The sequence below is a fragment of the Oryx dammah genome, unplaced genomic scaffold, assembly GCF_014754425.2.
Source record: "Oryx dammah isolate SB20612 unplaced genomic scaffold, SCBI_Odam_1.1 HiC_scaffold_3, whole genome shotgun sequence".
In the NCBI taxonomy this organism is placed as follows: domain Eukaryota; kingdom Metazoa; phylum Chordata; class Mammalia; order Artiodactyla; family Bovidae; genus Oryx; species Oryx dammah.
Genome location: NW_024070187.1, coordinates 91,450,059 through 91,471,627, shown reverse-complemented (window position 1 = coordinate 91,471,627; position 21,569 = coordinate 91,450,059). Strand labels below are relative to the sequence as shown.

The 21,569-nt window shown below is 39.9% G+C and overlaps 1 protein-coding gene across 4 annotated transcripts in view; it reads left to right on the top strand.

Moving 5' to 3' along the window:
- Positions 1-7,054: 7,054 nt before the first annotated feature.
- CNOT6L (CCR4-NOT transcription complex subunit 6 like) overlaps positions 7,055-21,569 on the top strand; it is a 116,624-nt gene continuing 102,109 nt past the window's right edge. Inside the window, exon 1 of one of the 4 annotated variants that reach the window (XM_040237166.1) lies at positions 7,055-7,143. Coding sequence is in view for 2 of the 4 variants with exons in the window: in XM_040237164.1 (XP_040093098.1) it covers positions 7,401-7,513 (113 nt within the window). In the remaining 2 variants the exon portion in view is untranslated. Of the gene's footprint in view, positions 7,144-7,343; positions 7,514-21,569 lie in introns of those variants that run through there. The other 3 variants (XM_040237164.1, XM_040237165.1, XM_040237167.1) reach the window with 3 other exon arrangements.

The following is a 21,569-nucleotide window of genomic DNA, read 5'->3' as shown; positions in this document are numbered from 1 at the left end:
ATGGGACACTTAAAAAAAAAAAAAAAGACTATAATTCAACTAATAATAATGCCTTATTGTCATTTCATTCAGTGATTTCCAAATTTATTGTAGCAGCAGTTAGCCTTCTTTGAAAGAATTTTCATGCAGGAACAAGATGTTCAGATGTTTTGGTTGTAGAGGTCTAACTCAAATTAGTTTGGATGTAGAAGAAAATTACTAGTTAATTCAATCATACTTACTGTAGTAGAGATGAGCACAGTGTGCTAAGAAAATACTTACTAGGGCTTCCAGAGGCGGCTTTGCAAAGGAAGTGATGCTTGAGTTAAATCGTGAAGGATGATTTCAAGGGGAGGACAAAATAGGAAAGAGCACACCATGCTGAAGGAACATCATCAGCAAAAATACCTAAGAGAGCATGTCCTGTTTCAGAAACAGCAATAGCTCACTAAAGGCCAGGAGGGACAGAGATAGTGATAGTAAGTAAGAGATCATTAAGGAATAGTTATGCTTGTGAAACTAGGTTTTAATTTACAAATTATGGAAGAGTCACTGAAAGATTTTAAAGAGCAGAGTAATATGAATAAAATATATTCTGGGAAGATGTTGTGCTTGTGCTCATGTTTAGTTGTGTCTCAGTTGTGTCTGAGTCTTTGTGACCCCCATGGACTGTAGCCTGCCAGGTTACTCTGTCCATGGGATTCTCCAGGCAAGAATACTGGAGTGGGTAGCCATTCCCTTTTCCAGGGCATCTATCCGAGCCAGGGATCGAACCTACATCTCCTGCATTGGCAGGTAGATGCTTTACATTGTACCACCTGCAAAGCCTGATTAACAAGGAGTACATTAATGGACAAAATGCAAAAAACTCAGGCTTTAGGTGATACCACATTATGGTGCATTGAGATGGAGGGACTAGAGTAATACAAATATTTAGTACGTCAAGCTGATTATGGGAAGAAAAGTTAAAAATGATTCCTAGGATGAATTGGGTGACCATTCATACGGTTACAGAATCATTTGCATGGTGGTACCATTTTAATGGGAAAGGTCAGGAATAGATTTTGGAGGAAAGAGAACAAGCTCTGTTTTAAACATACTGATCTTGAAATATGCAGACTGTCTGAATGGAAATACCCAGGAGGAAATTAACAATATAGATGTGAATGTCTGGTGAGAACTCTAAATTGGAGACATAAGATTTCGGTGTTATAAGCATAAAGATGGTAGTTAAAACTTGGAGACACAGCTATCAAAGACTCGAAGAGTGTGTTTGAGTCCGATTTAAAAAATATATGGAAGTCTCAAAGAGGAAAAAGGGGTCTATTACAGTCACATGCCACCAAATATCTTCTCACTAAGTAGTGTCTTAAATTGCCATTGTTGTGATTTATAAGTTACAGGTGTATCTCTATGTAACCACCTCTTAAAAATACCACTGGGGAGAATTAAACAAAGGACAGGGTAGAAGAATGAAGAGAGCAGCTGAACTAGGTATCTAGAAATCAGTTTCTAAAACTGACTCGCCATTGACTGCCTGGGTGATATTCAGCAAGTCACTTTGCTTTAGGTTCCTCATGTGGAAAATGAGGAAGTAAGATCAGGTGACCTTAAACGTTTGGTAAACTATGATTCAACCAATAAGACTGTCCTGTTGTAGTTTAGATCAGTAACTTTCAAATTTATTTAGCAAAATTTAACCTTCTTTGAAAGACCTTTCATGCATAAACACAACATATTGATCAGGATGTTTGGTTGCAGAGGTCTAAGTCAAGTTAGTTCAGACATACAAGAGAATTTACTAGTTAATATAACTGCACTATGAGTAGTTGGATCCCCAGGCTGACTGGAGCCTGACACTGGTGTACCACCGGGACTTACTCTCCACACTTCTCATCTCTGTGTGATGGATTCATTCTACACAAAGCAGAGGGTAGCCGTTGGCCACTTTCAAAACTTCCTTACTATTTCCTGCCTTCTCGTCTCAGATTACTGATGGTGGACTAGCTCTTCTTCCTTTAGTTCTGCCTGAAAACATTCTGAGGAAGAACTCTGCTTGCTTTGACTTGAGTCATATGCCCAGAAGGGCATGGCATCCCACTCCACTATTCTTGTCTGGAGAATCCCATGGGCAGAAAGCCCAGATGGCTACAGTCCATAAGGTCACAAAGAGGCGGACAAGACTTAAGTGACTTAACACGTACGCAAGCAGTCAGGATGTTGGGGGACTCTCTTCAGATGCAACTGTCTCTAGAATCATCTGTTTGTAGTACGAAGAATAGTTTCTCCAAAGGGAAGGAGCATTGCTCACAGAAAAAGGAAAATTCAGAAGCAGTCAAATAGATGGTCTATATGTAAAACAGAGGCTTTCTAGTTGTGATCCCACCTATCTGTTCCCCTCTGCATGCCCTAGGTGGTTTCTGAAGCATATTTCTGAAGACTCCATGAAGATCATTGAAGTACAACGTCAAAATAATTGATTTTATTGATTGAATAGCACACCAGGTACCTCCAAATACTTAAAAAATGGAACCACTGGATATTTATTGGTGGTGGTCATGGAACTTACATTCCAGAACATTTCTAGAATGTAGGGAAATACTGGAAAGAATGGTGCTGCTGCTGATGGGGTTGGAGTGGAGATTCTGAATATTCGGGGTTCAAGGGACTTGAGACTCGATCCTTGGAGTATAGAGAGAAGAGGCAGAAGGACATCAAAATGAACGGGGTCTACTTCATTATTTTGTCTAGGACTAGCATATCATATTGGAGAAGGCAATGGCACCTCACTCCAGTACTCTTGCCTGGAAAATCCCATGGACAGAGGAGACTGGTAGGCTGCAGTCCATGGGGTCACTACTAGTCGGACACGACTAAGCGACTTCACTTTCAATTTTCACTTTCATGCACTGGAGAAGGAAATGGCAACCCACTCCAGGGTTCTTGCCTGGAGAATCCCATGGAAGAGGATCCTGGTGAGCTACGGTCCAAAGGGTTGCAAAGAGTTGGACACAACTGAGCACACAGTGTATCATACAGCAAGCATATTATTAAAAATGGTGGAAAATGTTTATCTTTGACCAAGAGAGTGGAATGGTCCTCGGTGTCGTCCATAATCATACTAGAGAAAGGAACAAATAGGAAGTTGATGAAAAGAGAGAGTTGATGGACTGGAAGAGGTGTGGAGGCAATGAATGAAGCCATTTTTTTCTTAGATGAACATACCCATGGTCAAAAAATATTAGACATGGGGATAAAAGGGGAGGGAGGAAGACAAATAAGATGAGTAATGATGGGAAGATGGAGAGGAACATAATTCAATAAAAGATAGAATATGTCACTGGAATATAGTTTGGAGGCCCTGTCAGGAGGTCTGGGAATTAAAAATTTAAGATCACCTTGATTAATACCTATTTAAATGCTGTAATAATGAATATCAGATAAATTATATTTATTTTATTAATTATAGTTTACTAAATAATTTAAATGTAATACTTGAAAAGTTTTACAGCTATTAGTATAGAAATGTGTACTAATATCAACAAAATAATATTTGATTCTTTATAAAGTAGTAATAACATTCTTAAGTTAAAATTTAAATCTTTGCCTTTTGAGCAAGCTGCTCAACAGAATTTCAGAAAACAAAGGAATATAGTTATAAGGGATTTTATAGATCTGGCTACCCATGCTACCAACAGAAAAAACATGGAGAGATCAGATTTACTCAGATAAAATATTAATTGCTAATTTGGAAAAGATGCAGGTGGTCACTAGAACATTTTTATTTTTTTGAGAAGTAATGAACCAATTCTGTTATAATGCAAATAAACATAAGTGTTTTCAGAACAAGTTGTACCCTACACAGTTCTACTATTAAACCATTTTGGTCAAAAAGGCCTTACTTAACCCAGAAGATTTTTACTTGAATAAATCACTTCTTTAAAGAAATATTTTCTTATTGTGATGTTATTAAAAAAATTTTTTTTCAATATATGCCTCCTTCTCTTTCAGTTCCCTAAAAACTCAGTTTTCAAAATCGCTCTCTACTTTTTTCTGTACTTTCTCTTTCATAGACTTGCGTTCTTTTAAATCTTCATTGAAAAATTGCAACATCTGTCAAACATGGAAAATTCTCATGAAATTAGCTATCAAAATCAGGTTACTATTCTTTTGTTAACTTTGAACTACTATAAAACTGCTGTTTAAAAATGGCTTAGGTACTACTCTTTTGTTATTGGAATGTCTTTTGGAGACTTAGGGAATTTTTAAAATATCAGTGAAGATTAAGATTTCTCAGATTTTGTACAGGGCCAGCTATTTGAAAATTATTATTCCTTTAATTTCAATCTTCTTCCAAATGAGAAAAACAACCTATTTTTTGGACAATATGGTTATACTCATTAGTATATGAAAATATGGCTTTCCTGTTTTTTAAGGCAAGCCAATCTATTTTCCACGGTGTAAAGAGAACAGCCCTGACAGTAGAGATTATTTAAGCTTAACTTGCATTCAATTGCTATTTTTTAATAATAAAATTCACTATTCTTATCTCTATCACAATTACTCAGGGTACGGTGATGCATTTAGTATTTAAATTTAAAGGCCAACAATGAACATGGCCTATGTAAATCTGAACTTCCGGACCAGCAAACCCAAACATTTATCAGTGGTTCTTTACCATCCACAGAAGTTCTCCTCTCCTTCCTCACTCCAGTCACTACTGACAGTCCGCCCTGTGAAACTGGCAGGTATCACATGGCTCCAGAGAAACTGCTAGTGCCATCAGCTTTATCCTCCTGGGTGGGCCTCACTGTGACTATTAATTTTTTACCTTTCACACTTTCCTTTCTGGTGTGTTCTGTTTCCTGTTTATGGGTTGGCTTCCCCTACAAAGGCTGCAAGCTACTTAAGAATAAGGACCATATATGTTTATTTTTGTATCTCTGATGAGAAATACAATGTGTGGAATATAACACACCCTCCAGAGATGTTTACTGTATGTGAATGACTACCTAGGAATCTATTGAATATATATTTACAGGTATTTGAAAAAGTTTAAATCTGTGAGACTATTCCATCATCTGATTTATGTTTTTCAGGTGTTTATTTTCCTCTTTCTTCACCATTTGGTAGTATTTCTCCTTGGGGCAAATGTTTCTATGCCAAGGAGAAATGCTGTGGCAAGATGCCACTGAGGCGGGTTTACTATTTTGGGCTCCTGAAGTGACTTGTTTGGCTTTGTCCATTACAAAGCCTTAGAATCAAGATCGTTAGGAGTGAGTGGAACTTCTTTTACGATTTCAGACCCATTACAGAAGCTGGTGGGGGTGATGTTGCTAGGCAGGGAAATGGAAACAACGCAGATGGAAAACAAAGTAGCCTGCGGTCTTCTACGTCTTAAGGGGCTTCTCTAATTACTCACTCACACTTCCTGGTGACAAAGCTGAAAATAGTGCAATTCGTCTTTTGGTGGACTCTTTCAATAACTGCTCCATTGTGGCTAAATGATGATTTGCATTTTTACAGCAACGTTTACCTCAAGAGATGAAGACATTTTACATTCAATAATAGGGCCCAAGATTAATTGCAACCAACACCACGTATTTAGTGTGTTAAACACCGCCCCTGTGGGTGGGTGGGTGCGTGGGGAATCCTGAACACTGGTAATATACCCTTGACACTGGTTAAGTGCGCAAGCCCGGAGCATGCATTGGGAAAGAGATTATGCAAAACTCTGTAAGAGCAGTATTTTGCCTCTAGAGCTGGTTTGTTTTTGGACTGCTCGTGGTAAAAGCTGAAGCTGACTCACAAAAACAAAATTAAACCCCATAAACTTAAAATGTCAAGGCCATATACGCCAAGTAAACATTCATATTCCTAGTTTACACTTTGCCGTTTTCACTATGTTGCTGGCACGGCCAAGCAAATGTATTTCTACCGTGAGAGGGGAGCCTCAGAAAATAAATAGGACAGGGTTAACGTAGAGCGTCACAGGTTCTTTTAGCAATGCAACTTACAGATGTGACAAGTTAAAGAAAAACTTAAACCACAGAAGATGTCAGGAAACATTTTCTTCGGTCACTTCCTTCATCTCACCTGGCGTCCCAATCGCCGCCTTGAGCGGCGCTGGCTGAGCTTCGCAGTCAGGCCGCCTCAGGCGAGCGCGCAGTAAACAGCGCCAAGTCCCGGCGCGAACACTGGGTGAGGCGGAATCGCTAGTGTCTTCCCGCCACCCCCCGTGGCTTTGCGGCTGTGTCTTTCTGATAACCGACCAGCCTCCGCAGCTCGGCTCTTCACTCATGCCAAGAGAAACGAGTAAGAAAACAGCAAGGGTAAAGGAGAAAATGGGCAAGAGAACTGGCAGCCCCGCGCGCACGCGCACTACGACCAAACGCGGCGCCCTGGGGGCGGGGCCAAGGCGCGGCGCTGAAGCTCCGCCTCCCCCCCCTCACTCCACCCCTCCGCGCGGGGGAGTGACTGATTCTCGCCAGCCCCTCCACGTCAATCAACCCTCCTCCTTCTCGCACTCTCCGCACCTTGTTATTAATCTCAATACCGATATCGCGCGGACGCCTCTCCCCCGACTCTCGGGGGTGTGAACGTGTGTGAGCCAGAGCGGAGGCACCGAAAGCTGGCGTCTCGGTGCAGCACTCTCGGCCCCGGCAGCAGCAGGCGCAGCAGCAACCCCCGCAGCGGCGGCAGCCCCAGCGCCAGAAGGCCAAGGCCAAGGCCAGGCTCTGCGCGGCTCTCGGAGTAATAGCCGCGGCTCCAGCGGCTGCGGGGGCGCAGCTTCCTCGGGCAGGGGCCTTCGCGTCGGCGGCCGCGGCCGCGGGGCCTCTCCTGCGCGTCCAGGGTCACCGTCCCCAAAGCCCGGCGGCGCGGCCCTCGGTCCCCTCCCCGGCCCCCATCCGTCTCCTTCTCGCTCCCCTCAGCCGCCCTCCTCGCCGCCGCCTTTGCGGTTCCTCAGGCGGCCCGGCCCGGCCCGCCCGCCCCGCGTCCCCTCCGGCCGGTGCCTCTCCCCCCGGCGGGCTGCCTGCATGTCTTTGCTGCCCTCAGCCCCGCCGCCACCGCCGCCGCCGCCTCCCCCGCCGCCGCAGCACCAGCAGCAGTCGCCCCGCCGCCGCCGCCGCCGTCGCCGCCCGGACCCCGGCGCGCTGAATGCAGGTGAGGAGTGGGGCGCAGGCCCTCGGGGGACCCCAGGCCCGGGCGCTCTGCGCGCCCGTCCTGCGCGAGCCGGGATCTGGGCCCGGCCGGCCGCCGCCGCGGCTTCCCTTCGGGGCGGGCTGGCGGCAGCGAGGCCCGCCCGTGGGTGTTTGTGTTTGCGTCTGCGGCCGCGGCTCCGGAGGGGAAGCATCTGTGGGGGACGGGTGCGCGCGCGCGCGCGCGCGTGTTTGTATGTGTGTTTCCCCTGCCGCGGGGAAATGGCTGCTGTTGCTTCTTCTGGGCCGGAGGAAGAGAATGAGGTAGTGTTTTCGTGCCTTTCGAGTAGCATCGAGAGCGTTGGGCAGAGGGGCGCGACTCCCGGGGAAATGAGGTGGGAGAGGGCCGAATGTGTGTGGGGGTGTTGTGCGAGTTGGGACTCCGGCGGGCGAGGACCCACAGCGAGTGGGTGTGTGTCGGGTGCGGGGCTGACCCGCGTCTCTTTCGGAGGCGACGAAGGTTCCGGTGTGTGTGTGTGTGTGTGTGTTGGGGGGTGGTCCGCGCCCAGGGCCCGGGACTGTGGGGGCCGATTCAGAGTGTCCGGGACCCCCGAGTGGCGCGTCCCTCCCCCCTTTGTGGCCGAGGCTCGGGAGAGCCTCGCAGGTGAGAGCTGCCCCGCGGGGACCGGGGAGGGTGAGTGTGTGCGCGGCTCACGCACAACAACCGGGCCCGGGAGCCGCGGGTCGGGCCCGCGCCGCTGTTGCCGGGGCCGCAGCAGGAAGCGCGCCGGCCTGCATCGCGGCCTAACCTCCTCGGCTCCCGCGCGCCCGCCGACCGGCCTCCCTGCCTCCCGCCGGCCTCCCCGGACGCCTCGCGGGGCGCGGGGCCCTGCCTCAGGCCTGGGCAGGTGAGGGTCGGAGGCGGGACGCGCGGATCGCCGCCGCCTCAGCCGCCCCCGCGTCTCCTGAGGAGCGGCGAAGGCAGGTTTTGGCGTTCCAACTGCGAGCTCTGCCCCTGGCCCGCGGTGGGACCCGAGGGAAAGTGAATCTGAGCAGTAAATCTCGCGAAGACGCGGTGTCGAGGTCCCTTCTTTTAATCCTTTCCTTAAGGCTGTGTGTGGAGGGACGAAGTACATATTTCCTTTTTTCTTTTTTTCGTCGCAAATACTTTTCCCGTTGATAATACTTAAACGCTTTTTTTAAGATAAAATTTTTCTCAGAGGGGCGGGGGAAGAAATGGAAGCTGGCTTCCCTGTCCTGTGGTGATGGTAGGATCGGATGGATTCTGTGCGTTTGAAATTGTTTTATCCTGCCTCCTAGGGGGAAAGGCGTGTACGCGCCGAGCTGAGGAGGTTGGTGAGGAAGAGGAAGTTACTGGAGCTGTCATCCTCCTCAGCACGGCCAACTCTCGAGCTTAGGCTGTTGGGAGATGCATTGTGTTGAGGGAGTTTGGTACACAGGGGAAGCTCAGGACTGTATTTCAGGGGATACTGCCTTACTGGCTCTAGTTCCCGTAATTATCAATCAAGATAGTCACGTATTGAGTACAAACAAGTTTTCCCTCACAGTCTCCAAAACCTAGAGCAAGCCTCCTCTTCTGTCTGCTCTAAGCGTGTGCTCTTAGAAAGCTATTTTGAGAGTAGTTTAAGCAGAACGCAGCTGTAAAGGTAGATCTGCTGCCAGTAGGCGTACGCTGCATCTCAGAACCAAGTATCATGGTGTTTGGATGCTTATTTGCTATTTACTTTATCTTTCTCACTCTCTAATTACGCCCAGTTAGTTCATCTAGCTGAAAGCTTAATGGATGAAATCTTTATATAGATTCGATCCTTGCCGGCCGCGCTCTGTGTCTTGTCCAGAGGTTGCTCCTTTCTGAACCTGGTCTCACAAAGAAATGTTTCCTGCTGTTCGTGGGGAAGTGTCAAGGGGAAGAGGACGAAGGGTGGCGAGCTGTTTTCTGTGACCACTACTGGAAGAAGAACACACGTAGTTTAGTGGGCAGAGGACTTGTTTTACGGACCTCATAACTCTGGCTGTGCCATTTCTCTTAGTTCTTTCGCTTTAGGCACGGTACCCAATGTCTCTTAAGTCTGTTTTCTTCATCAGTAACAAGGAGAAAAGACATTTATAGTAAGATCCTGAGGATAAATTGAAAAAAAAAACAATTTGGGACATAGTAGCTGCTTAGTTAAATATTAGTTTGTTTTTTTTTTCCTCCTGCAGCCCTGACTGGGCACTGAGAAACGTAAGTACAAATTCTCATTGGATTACTGAGAGCAATATTATGTCACCATATGTTAAAAATCAAGACAATAGAATATTTCAGATATACCTTTGATATACTTAAGGTATTGAATATATCAAAACAACATTAAATGTATGTTAGATGTCTTTTTCTTAGAACGAAGACTGTCGGTAAAATAGCCTAGTGTCCTAATTTATAGAGACTATCTGGTCATACTTGATTTGTTTTCATATTTTTGAATAGGGCATCTTTCAGTTTCATTTACTCTTTTCTTTTGAGTTCTTGCTATGTAGTCCTGGAAAAATATTTTAAGCTATATACAGCACATATAAAGACACAGTCAAGTGTGAAAAAGGATCAAGGGCCTAGAGTTTATTTATAAATATAAGTGCCACACAGTTCCCATGCAGTTGTTTCATTTCAAAAACAAAAACTTTTGGAATATTTTCCTGAATGGAAGCAAAAATTTTCTATCAGTAGTTTCAAAAATCTTCTATCAAAAATCAGCTTTCAGTAATTTTCCATTTTTAAAAATTCTGTGAGGAGTGGTAAATGTGTTGTTCATTTAATTTTAATTGTATTGTGGTGGGAAAAAATAGTGATATGGAGTTTAAGGTAAAGGCAACAGAGAGATTAAATAGTTTTTTTCTTCTTATTTGCTGAAGTCAGGGTGAAGATGATGTGGGAGGAGTTTCATTAGTTTAAATTTGTAATATCTCTGTTTACTAACACCAGTTTTCCTTAGGTCTTGTATCATTATTATTTATATCAGCAATGTTAAGCTTAAAAAAAACCCAAGTAAAGCATTAAAATGTTAACACATTTGTGAAGTATGTTTGTGAAGGATGGGGGGGAAAACTTTATTAGAAAGAAAAATGTCATGGTTTTGTTAAAGTGTATATGTTATGGGTGTGTGTGCATTTACAGCGGACAGAATCATATTTAAAGGAAAAATTATTTAAAATTAGGGATAATTTTTAACACTTTAAAAACAATAAAATGGAAATGAATTTTGCCCTTAACTCAGGCAAAATTTGATAATTTTCATTAGACATTTTGAATTATTAGACATGAATATTACTATAGTAAAATAATTTTTAATTTTTTAATTGGGAGAATCGAGGAAGACATTTTTCTATAATCATGAAAATAAGTGTTAATGAAATAATATATTAAGATAAGTGAACAGTGAACTTTATTATTTACAGTGGGACTCTTCTTGCTGTCATTTAAAGTAGTTACTTTACAAGAAAGTTAAGGTGGAAAATTGTTAAGGTTTTAAAATTTGATGTTACTTATATGGGCTTTTAGATAATCTTTCCAAAATAGCCCTTATAAATGTTTTTAATTAGGGGGAATTGAAATATTTAAGATTCATGCATATTTTACTTTGGGTAATGGTAATTAGGGTAATAAATACATTCCAAAATTTCAGTGGCTTAACACATGTAAGTTTGTATTTTGTTCACATTAACAGACTAGTGCAGGTGCTCCTTGTTAGCAGGCTTGTGGCTTTTCTCCACGTGGTAATCGAGGGACATAGACGCCTTACATCTTATGTCTCCACTGTTCCCTGGAGCCTTGGAGCCCTGCCTGTAACCTACAGGACATTTAAGAACCCCCAAAGACAAACATCATCTGCCCACATTTCATTGGTAATAATTTGTCACAGAGTCTTATTTGAATGCAAGGGGGATGGGATTGTAGTCCCTGGGTGGTGAACAGCTTGGGGCATTTCATGAAGTTATTTCAGGTGGTAGCATATATTTGTGAAATTATGTCTAAAAGGTGAATTATAATACTTAAAATTTCTTTCCTTCTTCAAAAAGTAAAGTTGTGTGAAGAGGTTGGGGGGCAGTGGGAAGAGAAGGGGAGGGGTAAGAGCCACAGAAGGAGGAGAAGAGAAGGACCTCTCTTCTAAGGTGGGTTTGAATGACAAGTAAATGTCAGGAGCTATTTAAAGATACAGATTTTACAAAGAGCATTACAATTAGATTTTATAACCTTTAGTGGATCTCTCCTGTACTCTCCAGTTGTTGATTGCCGTTGTGGTCTACTGGGTTCTGGCTGTTTGAGTTATTTCTCTTTGTACTTTGAAAGCTGTTAACTTTGAATTTCAGTTTCTGAAGTATAGTTTTGTGGGAAACATTCTTTGAATTTTCTTTTTCTGTTGGGATAGAGCATTATTATCATTATTACTTTAAAGAAATATCATTTAGATGGACCTTACTGTTTTTTAATGTTTTATGTTGCTGTTTTTGTAATTCTAAAGTCATTGTAATTAATATTTTGTGAGCCTTAACCCAGAAAGAGCAATAAAATCAAGTAAACAACAAAGACTTAATTATTAACTTGTGCTCATGTTTCATGATGAAAATACTACAACTTTCTTTGACCACCTGCACTAATACTGAACCTTTAACTTTATTTCTGGACAACTTTAATTTTAATTGAATTGCATTTTTTTCTTTTATTGTCTAGGATTGTTCTAATGTGAAAACTTGCTTTAGGTACACTTTTATTTATCTTTATTCTGAAGAATTTGATTAGGAATCTGGGGAGTTTTATGTATTTCTGTATTCCCCAAAAGGAAGATTTTAGAGTAAGTCTGACTAACTTCTATATGCTAAGTATTTCTAATCTTTTGCATTTTGAAAATTAGAAACCCTATTTGAGGGCCTGTTCTGTACCCATTATTATGTTGTTGTTTAGTCACTAAGTTGTATCTGACTTTTTTGCAATCCCATGGCCTGTAGCCTGCCAGATTCCTCTGTCCACAGGATTTCCTAGGCAAGAATACTGATGCGAGTTGCCAGGGGGATCTTCTCTACCCAGGGATCGAACCCACGTCTCCTGCATTGGCAGGCAGGTTCTTTACCACAGAGCCACCAGGGAAGCTCACCCGTTATTTTACTTGATTCTAAAAAGAAAGAAATAGAAGAGACTGTTGTGAAGCTTATAGCTTATGAATAAGTGAAGTAAGGCATATAATTTAGTTATTTCAATACAATAAGTGAACAAGTGGGAGTTACTACAATATAAACTCTTTACAGGCATTCTGAGAGAGAGTAACAAAATGGATTGGTGGGTGGGCCAGGGACTATTCAAAGTTGAGGATTTTTTTGGTTAACAACTTTTTTTGAGATATAATTCACTTATAGAAGTAGCCCATTTAAAATATATAACTCAGTAGTATTTAGTATATTCACATTTGTGCAGCTATCCCAAAATTTATAGAACATTGTAGTCACCTGAAATATGAATCCTGTATTCTTTGAGTTATCTTTCATTTCCCTGTGTCCTTAATTCTGGGCAAACACTGATCTACTTGTATTTCCATATAAGTTTTAGGATTAGCTTATCAATTTCTGCAAAGAAGTCAGCTGGCATTTTGATAGGAATTGTGTAAGTCTGCAGCTCGATTTGGGGAGCATTGCCATCTTGACAATTTTAAATAAGTCTTCCTGTTTATGAAAATGCTTTATGAAAAATCTTTCCATTTATTTAGATCTTTAATTTGTTTTGACAGTGTTCTGTAGTTTTCAGAGTGTAAGTGTTAAGCTTCATTTGTTGTATTATTCCTTAATATTTTATTCTTTTAGATGCTGTTGTAAAATGAATTCTTTATTTCATTTTTGGGCTGCTCACTGTAAATATATAAAAATACAATTGACTATTGTTTGTTGATCTTGTATTTTGCAGCCTTGCTGAACTTGATTATTAGCTCTAATAGTTGTTTTATAAATGGATTCCCTCTGGTTTTCTGTATACCAAGGATCATGTCACTTGTAAATAAGTTTTACTTCTTTTCCAGTCTGGATGCGTTTTATTTTGTTTTCTTGCTTAACTGCCCTGGCTAAATCCTTCAGTCCTTTGTTGAAAAGAAGTGTCAAGAGCAGATACTCTTGTCTTGTTTCTGGTCTTGGGAGGAAAGCATTCTTTCTTCCACTATAAACTATGACACTGGCTATGGGGTTTTCATAGATGCTGTTTATCAGATCGAGGAAGTTTCCTTCTGTTTTAGTTTGTTGAGTGTTTTTATCATGAAGGGGTATAGAGGTTGAGTTTTGAGGGAAATATGAAATAAGTGAAAAAAAAAATGAAGATGCTAAGACCAGTAGTAAGTGGCAGATAACGATGCTTAACTTGTTTGGGAAAGAGGGGCTAAGCTTTTCCCCCTTCTTTTTCCCTCTCCTTTCTTTTCTCTCTTCCCTATCCCTTTCATGCTCTTTAATTGTCTTCCTATTAATCCGTATGCACATTTGGAGGATCTGTAATCCTTTAGTGAAGATTTTTTGAATAATTCATATTTCTTGATCAGTGGAGAATATTGCTTCTTTTGAAAACATTTGTTAAAAACAGTGTGGAGAATTTTTAAAATTAGTTTGATGGCTAGATTGGAGGGGGACACAGGAAGCAGGGAGAAACTAAATCATAAATGAATTACTAAACATAGAACCTTGAGTATTCTTTGGAAGGACTGATGAAGCTCCAATACTTTGGCTACCTGATGCAAAGAGCTGACTCACTGGAAAAGACCCTGATGCTGGAAAAGATTGAGGGCAGGAGAAGGGGGCGACAGAGGATGAGATGGTTGGATGGCATCACCGACTCAATGGACATGAGTGCGCAAACCCTGGGAGATCGTGAAGGACAGGGAGGCCTGGTGTGCTGCAGTCCATGGGGTCGCAAAGAGTTGGACATAACTTAGTGACTGAACAACAACAAAACAATCGGAAAAAAGGGAACAAACCTTTTTGATACCAAGCGTATGTTTAATTAAGAATTCCATGTTTACTTTGAACCTGGCTGTCACCTGACTTTTTTCCCAAAACATTTCAGAATCAATTGTTTTGCTTCTGTAAGTTTTCTGAATAGTTTTCTATGAAATTTAATAGATTTTTAAAGGAAATTTTGTGCTCCAAGGTAAGGTTATATTTCACTTGATGTGGTGATTATTCTTCATTTACTTTTTGAAATTTTAATTGATTTCATGCAGCTACATTCTGATTAAATAATGTTGTTTTTTTTTTAATTTCTGTCCCTCATGTTGTAAGCCTCAGAAATCAAGTAACTTTGGGTCTAGCTAGGAATCCTTCAGTTTACAAGGTAAAAACTGATAAGTAGTAACAGAATTTTTGTTTTGTATTCTCTTTTGTAGCAGGATTATTACTTTTCATTAATTTTTTAGTCACCCTAAAATCTCTCTACAGGTAAAATTTTATTTCTAATTTTTTGAAGAATAAGTAGTTCACTTTGCTGTGAGGCTCAATATTTCATACTAAGTGGACATCTGGTAATTGGGGCTTTTAGATTGTTTTCATTTATTAACAGTAGAAATTGGTGACCCAGATTGGTGATACAAAATAGAAGTTACTACACTTTATCTTTCTTAGTATTCATCTTGAACCTCTCTCTGTAATCTTACACAGTTTAGAATCTTTTTATTTTTCTTTTCCTAAATTACTTAGATTCCCTAAGTGAATAAAATAGATTAGTTATATAATACCAGTTACAAATACTGCTACAAGAATAGAATAAATTTAAGATACACCAACCTTAATTTCTTTCTATACAAAGACTTTGTTGGGATCTTTACATATATATCCGTTGCTTTCTGATCATAATGTTTATATTTAAGTAAAACCAAAAAGAAAAACTGACAGCATATGTTGTGCTATAGATTCCTATGTAGTGTAGTCTCCTGCAAAATTGACATACATATTTATGAAATAATATATTGCTATTATGTACAGAATGATAACCTTGAAATAATGAGAATGTGAATCACCAAAGTATATCTAACCTATTTATTAAGCTTCTACTGGGTATGTACTATTATATTCGGGATTCTGGGGAATACGTTCAGAATATAGTCTTTCATACTAGAAAGTGGAACTTGTGTTTATTAGACTACTGAATACTAAGGACTGTGAAAGCCATCCCCTTCACTTTTAAATATGTAATCTAAATTAGTATTCATAAAAATCTTGTGAATTAGACAGTATGAGTCTCATTCTCTTGCTGCTTAAGAATGTGAGCCTTTGATCCTTCACTTTTCTAGTTCTAGGGAAAATTATTTAACTTCTCCATGCTTTAGTTTCCTCATCTGTAATAGGGAGATAGTTAATTGATAGTCCTTATCTTACAGGGTTGTTGTGAGGGTTAAATGAAATAGTCATAAAGTGCTTATAACAATGTGGCACATCCGAAGTAAAAAAGCAAAGCAAAACTAGAAAACTCATATGTGATAGCTATGACTGTTGCTTGTTAGGAGCCATACAAGTTAAATAACAAACCTTAAACATTAGAGAAGGAAATGGCAACCCACTCCAGTGTTCTTGCCTGGAGAATCCCAGGGACAGCGGAGCCTGGTGGGCTGCCGTCTATGGGGTCACACAGAGTCGGACACGACTGAAGCGACTTAGCAGCAAACATTGAAAAACCAGTATTTAAAACAAGGTCTGTTTGACTCCAAAATATTTACTCTTAACACTACTTTCAATTAGAGTGGATGTAAGCCTGAATAAGTAGTAAGCTAGTGAAGGCAAGTATGCTAAGTAACAAAGAACATTAAGTGCTGTATCGTATACCAGAGTACATATGGGTGTGTAGCCTGCAGGGATACAGACAGGAGGTAGAAGTTGATCTCACCTGTATAGTTAGAAGGAAGGAAAGGAAAAGTTAATGGATTACTGCAGCATTCTTGCTTGTTTCCCAACATCCATTATTGCTGTTTTAACTTCTGTTTCTTTGTATGTGTTATCACCAGAGAAATCCTTTAAAGATTTATTCAGTATTTAAAATTCTTAATAATGTTACTATTTTTTGGTTGCCTATTTTGTGCTAAGGATAGGAGTTGGCAAAATTTGTATGTGAAGGGCCATAAGGTAAACATTTTGGCCCTGTTGGGTCGCGAGATCTCTGTTCTGTATTCTTCTTTGGTTTCTTTCTTTCTGTTTTTGTTAAGTAAACATTCCTTTAAAAATGTAAAACCATTCATTGCTGGCAGGCCAAGCTGTAGTTTATTGACTCCTGTGCTAGGAGATTTACATGAATTAACTTCTTGTCAGAATCTTGGCAAAATTGATATTATCAATTCCTATTTTGTATTTGAAGAAACTGAAGCTTAGAAAGGCAAATTTGATGAAAGTCACATAGCAAATAAATGACACAAGAGGTCGAATTCAGATTTAGGTCATGGGAATTCCTCAACTTGTCTGCTTTCCAGCATATCCTGCTGCTACTAACTGCTTTTGGAATAAAATGGAGCTTTCATAGCATTATATGTGAGGCTCATTATGATTTTGTCCCCTTGTACCTTTCCAGTCTTATCATTTATTACTCCTCTCTCTTCAAACATATTCTCGAGCCTAGCCAAAATGAATGACTTTTATATAGTCTGGTTTGTGCCTTATATGTGCTTACAATACCTTATACTTTATGACCTCATGGACTTTAATAATTCTCGTTAGGTGCTCCAACTCCAGGAAACCTTGCCTCCCCCTTCTAGTCTTTGCTTTATGCTCTTTTTCTGTGCTCCCCTAGCATCTGTGCATCCCTCTTTTGTGACATTTACCACACTGTCTTGTATTTACGTGGTTTATGTCTCTGCTTTCTCATTAGACAGATTTTTAAAGAATATTTATTTGACTGCACCAGGTCTTAGTTGTGGCATGCAAGATCTTTAATTGCGCCATTTGGGATCTAGTTCCCTGACCAGGGGTTGAACCCTGGGCTCCAGCATTATGAACATGGAGTCTTAGCCAGTGGACCACCAAGGAAGTCTGTGTGCTAAGTCACTTCAGTCATATCAGACTCTTTGCAGCCCTCTGGACTGTAGCCGACCAGGCTCCTTTGTCCATAGGATCCTCCAGACAAGAATACTGGAGTGGGTTGTCATTCTTTCCTCCAGGAGGTCTTCCCAACCCAGGGATCGAACCAGTGTCTCATATCTGCAGTCAGGTTCTTTACCACTGGTGCCACCTGGGAAGCCAAGAGGAGTCTCCTAGACTGAGATTTAAGTATTTGTTACAAAATAGGAGCTTAACCCCTTCTATGTACTAAGTGTTTAGTATATTTTAGGGGCCTAGTAACTGTTTATTGAATGAATGAATGAATCAAATGTCATTGCAAATCATAGAAGTTATATCTGCAAATATGTAGTAGCAGAAAGTCATGCATCCAGATTCGAGGAGGAAAGGGACATTGAGTTAATATCTGGTTAAAATCTGGAATTTCAGTGTGAACAAGGGAGGTGATAAGGCAAACTGGAGTATGATTATTATAGAGAGGCTTGAATGAAGAATTTCAGTTTTCTCCTAGGTTTAACTGTAGAGCACTGGGTGGCTTTTTACATCTGTACATTAGATTTCTTTTATTTATATGTGAATTTTATGTCATGATATTGTTTGAATGATATAAGACATGACTACAGAATTGTTTTAATAACTATTAATAGTTATTGCAGATATGGCTCTAGAATCATGTCATTATCAATACTATTAAAGACATTGGGAGCATTGAGTGATTTGGAGAGATTGGGGCAGTTTGAAAATAATTATTTAAGAAGATTAATCTGGTTGAGGTATGCAGAATCAGTTGAGATCAGAATGAGAGAAGGGAGGCTCTTTTTTAAAGAATTAAAATATGAAGTAATAATGTCAGGAGAGAGATCTGTGTCAACTGGGATAGAAAAGAACGCTTTTAAGTGACATCAGTGATAGAAAAAGAAGGAAGAAGTCAGAGGCAGCTGAAAAATCTGGAGGAGGATATGATTTGGGGAAGAAAACTTTGAATTTTGTATTAGACAAACTGATTAAAATTGGAATTTATTTATTTTTTTCTGAATTTAGGCCCTGCTTACTTTATGCCTGAATAATTAGAATACGCTATGATTGGTTTTCCCTTCCTCTATCTAATGTGTTGCACTTGGCTATGAGTGGATGTTTCGTTGTATGGACTCTTTGGCAGTCTGGAGAAGACTGTGGAGCCTTTTTAGAATAATGATTTTAACTGAATGAAATAAGATTAAAAAGGAATGTGTTATATTGAAATACATAAAAATAAATATGTGATATATTAATATATGTGCCCCTTTATCAATGCAGTTAAAAAACAAGATCTAGCAGTGAGTCTAATAACTACCATAATTTTAAAGTAGTGATATGTAGATGATATTTTGAGGTATATGTAACAACTAATGTGATATGAAAATACAACTTGTATTAGTGATAAAAATCACGGGTACTGCTAATATTACTATGGTAGATTGTCTAGGTCTGGTTGAAAGAGGTACTAAACTTTAATTAGAGGTTAGTGAACCTAGGGATAAAATCTTTTTTCTTTTACAAATTTACATTCCCTGAGGTTTCTGGATCCCAGGTTAATAATCTTTGCTGTATTGTCTCCTGGTTTTAATTTGCTGTGTGTATTTTTGTCATATTATTCTTTTTCTTTGCAGATGGTAATATTTTTTCATGTTTACTTTTGCAAATAATTATGTGCTCTTTGTGTAAAAAAAAAAAGATGCTGAAGACCATAATTTTCTGGTTATCCTGTCTCATGGAAATCAAGACTGTTAATAGTATAATATGTATAGGAATAGATATCCGTTATCTATTTCTGGGTAATATGACCTTATATAACCATATTAACATAATAAAATTTCTTGTTGTTCAGTCACTCAGTCGTGTCTGACTCTTTGCAACCCCCTGGACTGCACAACCAGGCCTCCCTGTCCTTCACCATCTCCCGGAGCTTGCTCAATCTCATGTCCATTGAGTCATTGATGTCATCCTCTTCTCTTCCTGCCTTCAGTCTTTCCTAGCATCAGAATCTTTTCTAATGAATCAGTTCTTCACATCAGGTGGCCCAACTATTGGAGCTTCAGCTTTAGCATCAAACCTTCCAATGAAAATTCAGGCTTAATTTCCTTTAGGATTGACTGGTTTGATCTCCTTGCAGTCCAAGGGACTATCAAGAGTGTTCTCCAGCATCACAGTTCAAAAGCATTATGATCCAACTATCATATCCATACATGACTACTGGAAAAACCATTGCTTTGACTATAGAGACCTTTGTTGGCAAAGTAATGTCTCTGCTTCTTAATATGCTGTCTAGGTTCTTCATAGCTTTTTTGTCCAATGAGCAAGTATCTTTTAATTTCATGCTGCAGTTACCATCTGCAGTGATTTTGCAGCCCCCCAAAATAAAGTTGATCACGTTTCCATTGTTTCCCCGTCTGTTTGCCATGAAGTGATGGTACTGGATGGCATGATCTTCGTTTTTGAATGTTTGAGTTTTAAGCCAGCTTTTTAACTCTTTTTTCACTTTCATAATAAATTAAAAGACACTTACTCCTTGAAAGGAAAGTTATGACCAACCTAGACAGCATATTAAAAAGCAGAGACATTACTTTGTCAACAAAGGTCTGTCTGGTCAAGGCTATGGTTTTTCTTTCCAGTGGTCATGTATGGATGTGAGAGTTGGACTATAAAGAAAACTGAGCACTGAAGAATTGATGCTTTTGAACTGTGGTGTTGGAGAAGACTCTTGAGAGTCCCTTGGAGTGCAAGGAGATCCAACCAGTCCATCCTAAAGGAGATCCAGTCCTGGGTGTTCATTGGAAGAACTGATGCTAAAGCTGAAACTCCAATACTTTGGCCACCTGATGTGAAGAGCTGACTCATTTGAAAAGACCCTGATGTTGGGAAAGATTGAGGGCAGTAGGAGAAGGGGACGACAGAGGGATGAGATGGTTGGATGGCATCACTGACTCAATGGACATGAGTTTGGGTGGATTCCGGCAGTTGGTGATGGACAAGGAGGCCTGGCATGCTGCAGTTCATGGGGTCGCAAAGAGTCGGACACGACTGAGCAACTGAACTGATACTGTTATTAAAACTTGCTTTTTGATTTAACAGCATATTATTGACAATTTTTCTATCAGTAGATATGCATTTAAAATTTATAGCTTAAAAAATTGAGATATATATCACAAACACAAAATTCACCATTTTCAAGTGTACACTGCGTTGGTTTTAGTGTTTTCACTGTGTTGTGAACCACCACTATTAATTTCAGAACACTTCAGAACACTTCCATCACCCTCAAAGGAATCTCATACCTATACTGTTCAAATTTTCCCATTCATTAATTTTCTGGCAACTACCAATGTGTTTTCTGTCTCTGTAAATTTACCTATTCAAGGCATTTAATGTAAATGGAATCATATAATGTATGACCTTTTGTGTCTGGCTTTTTTAACTTAGCATAATGTTTTCAAGATTATGCCATGTTGAACCAAGAAACACGACTTCATTCCTTTTTATGCCATTGTATGGATATGGGCTTGCCTGGTAGCTCAGACGGTAATGAATCTACCTGGAATTCAGGAGTTTGATCCTTGGGTCAGGAGGATCTCCTGGAGAAAGGAATGGCTAGCCACTCCAGTTTTCTTGCCTAGAGAATTCCATGGACAGAGGAGCCTGACGGGCTACAGTCCATGTGGTCACAAAGAGTTGGATAGATAATATTTTACCTGTTTGCAGCTGATAAATATTTGGGTTGGTGCCAGTTCTTTGGCTGTTATAAATAATTCTCCAAGAAATAGTCATGTAAAGGTTCTTTTTTGGACATAAATTTTCTTTTCTTGAGTATATCCCTAGGAGTGGAATTACTGGATCATCTGTATATCTGGGTTTAACTTTTTGAGGAACCAACAGACTTTTTTTCCACAGCAGCTGCATCATTTTATATTTCCATGTATCATGTTTTTTTTTTAAGTAAAAATTTTTTTTCTAAATTTATTTTTAATTGAAAGATAATTGCTTTACAATATTGTGTTGGTTATGCTTTTTAATGACTGGATTGTAGTCAGTTTTATTGATGTGCTGTATAATTCAGTCCCCTATTGATTGGCAGTTAATTGATTTCCTTATTTTCTGCAGTTATCAACAAACACCTTTGTCTACTGTTTTAAAGGGTAAATTTCTAAAAGTGAACTTGCTAGATTAAGATTTCACATTCAAAATTTTGATATCTTATCAGGTTGTACTTTTATACTCCTACTAGTTGTGTCTATTTCCCCACACTTTGATATTCAAAAATTATTCAAAGATTATTGCCATTTTGATAATAAAGTCACATGATTAAAAAAGTCTTCAACTGATGATTAGTGGAGTTACATTTTTTTTACTTTTTTG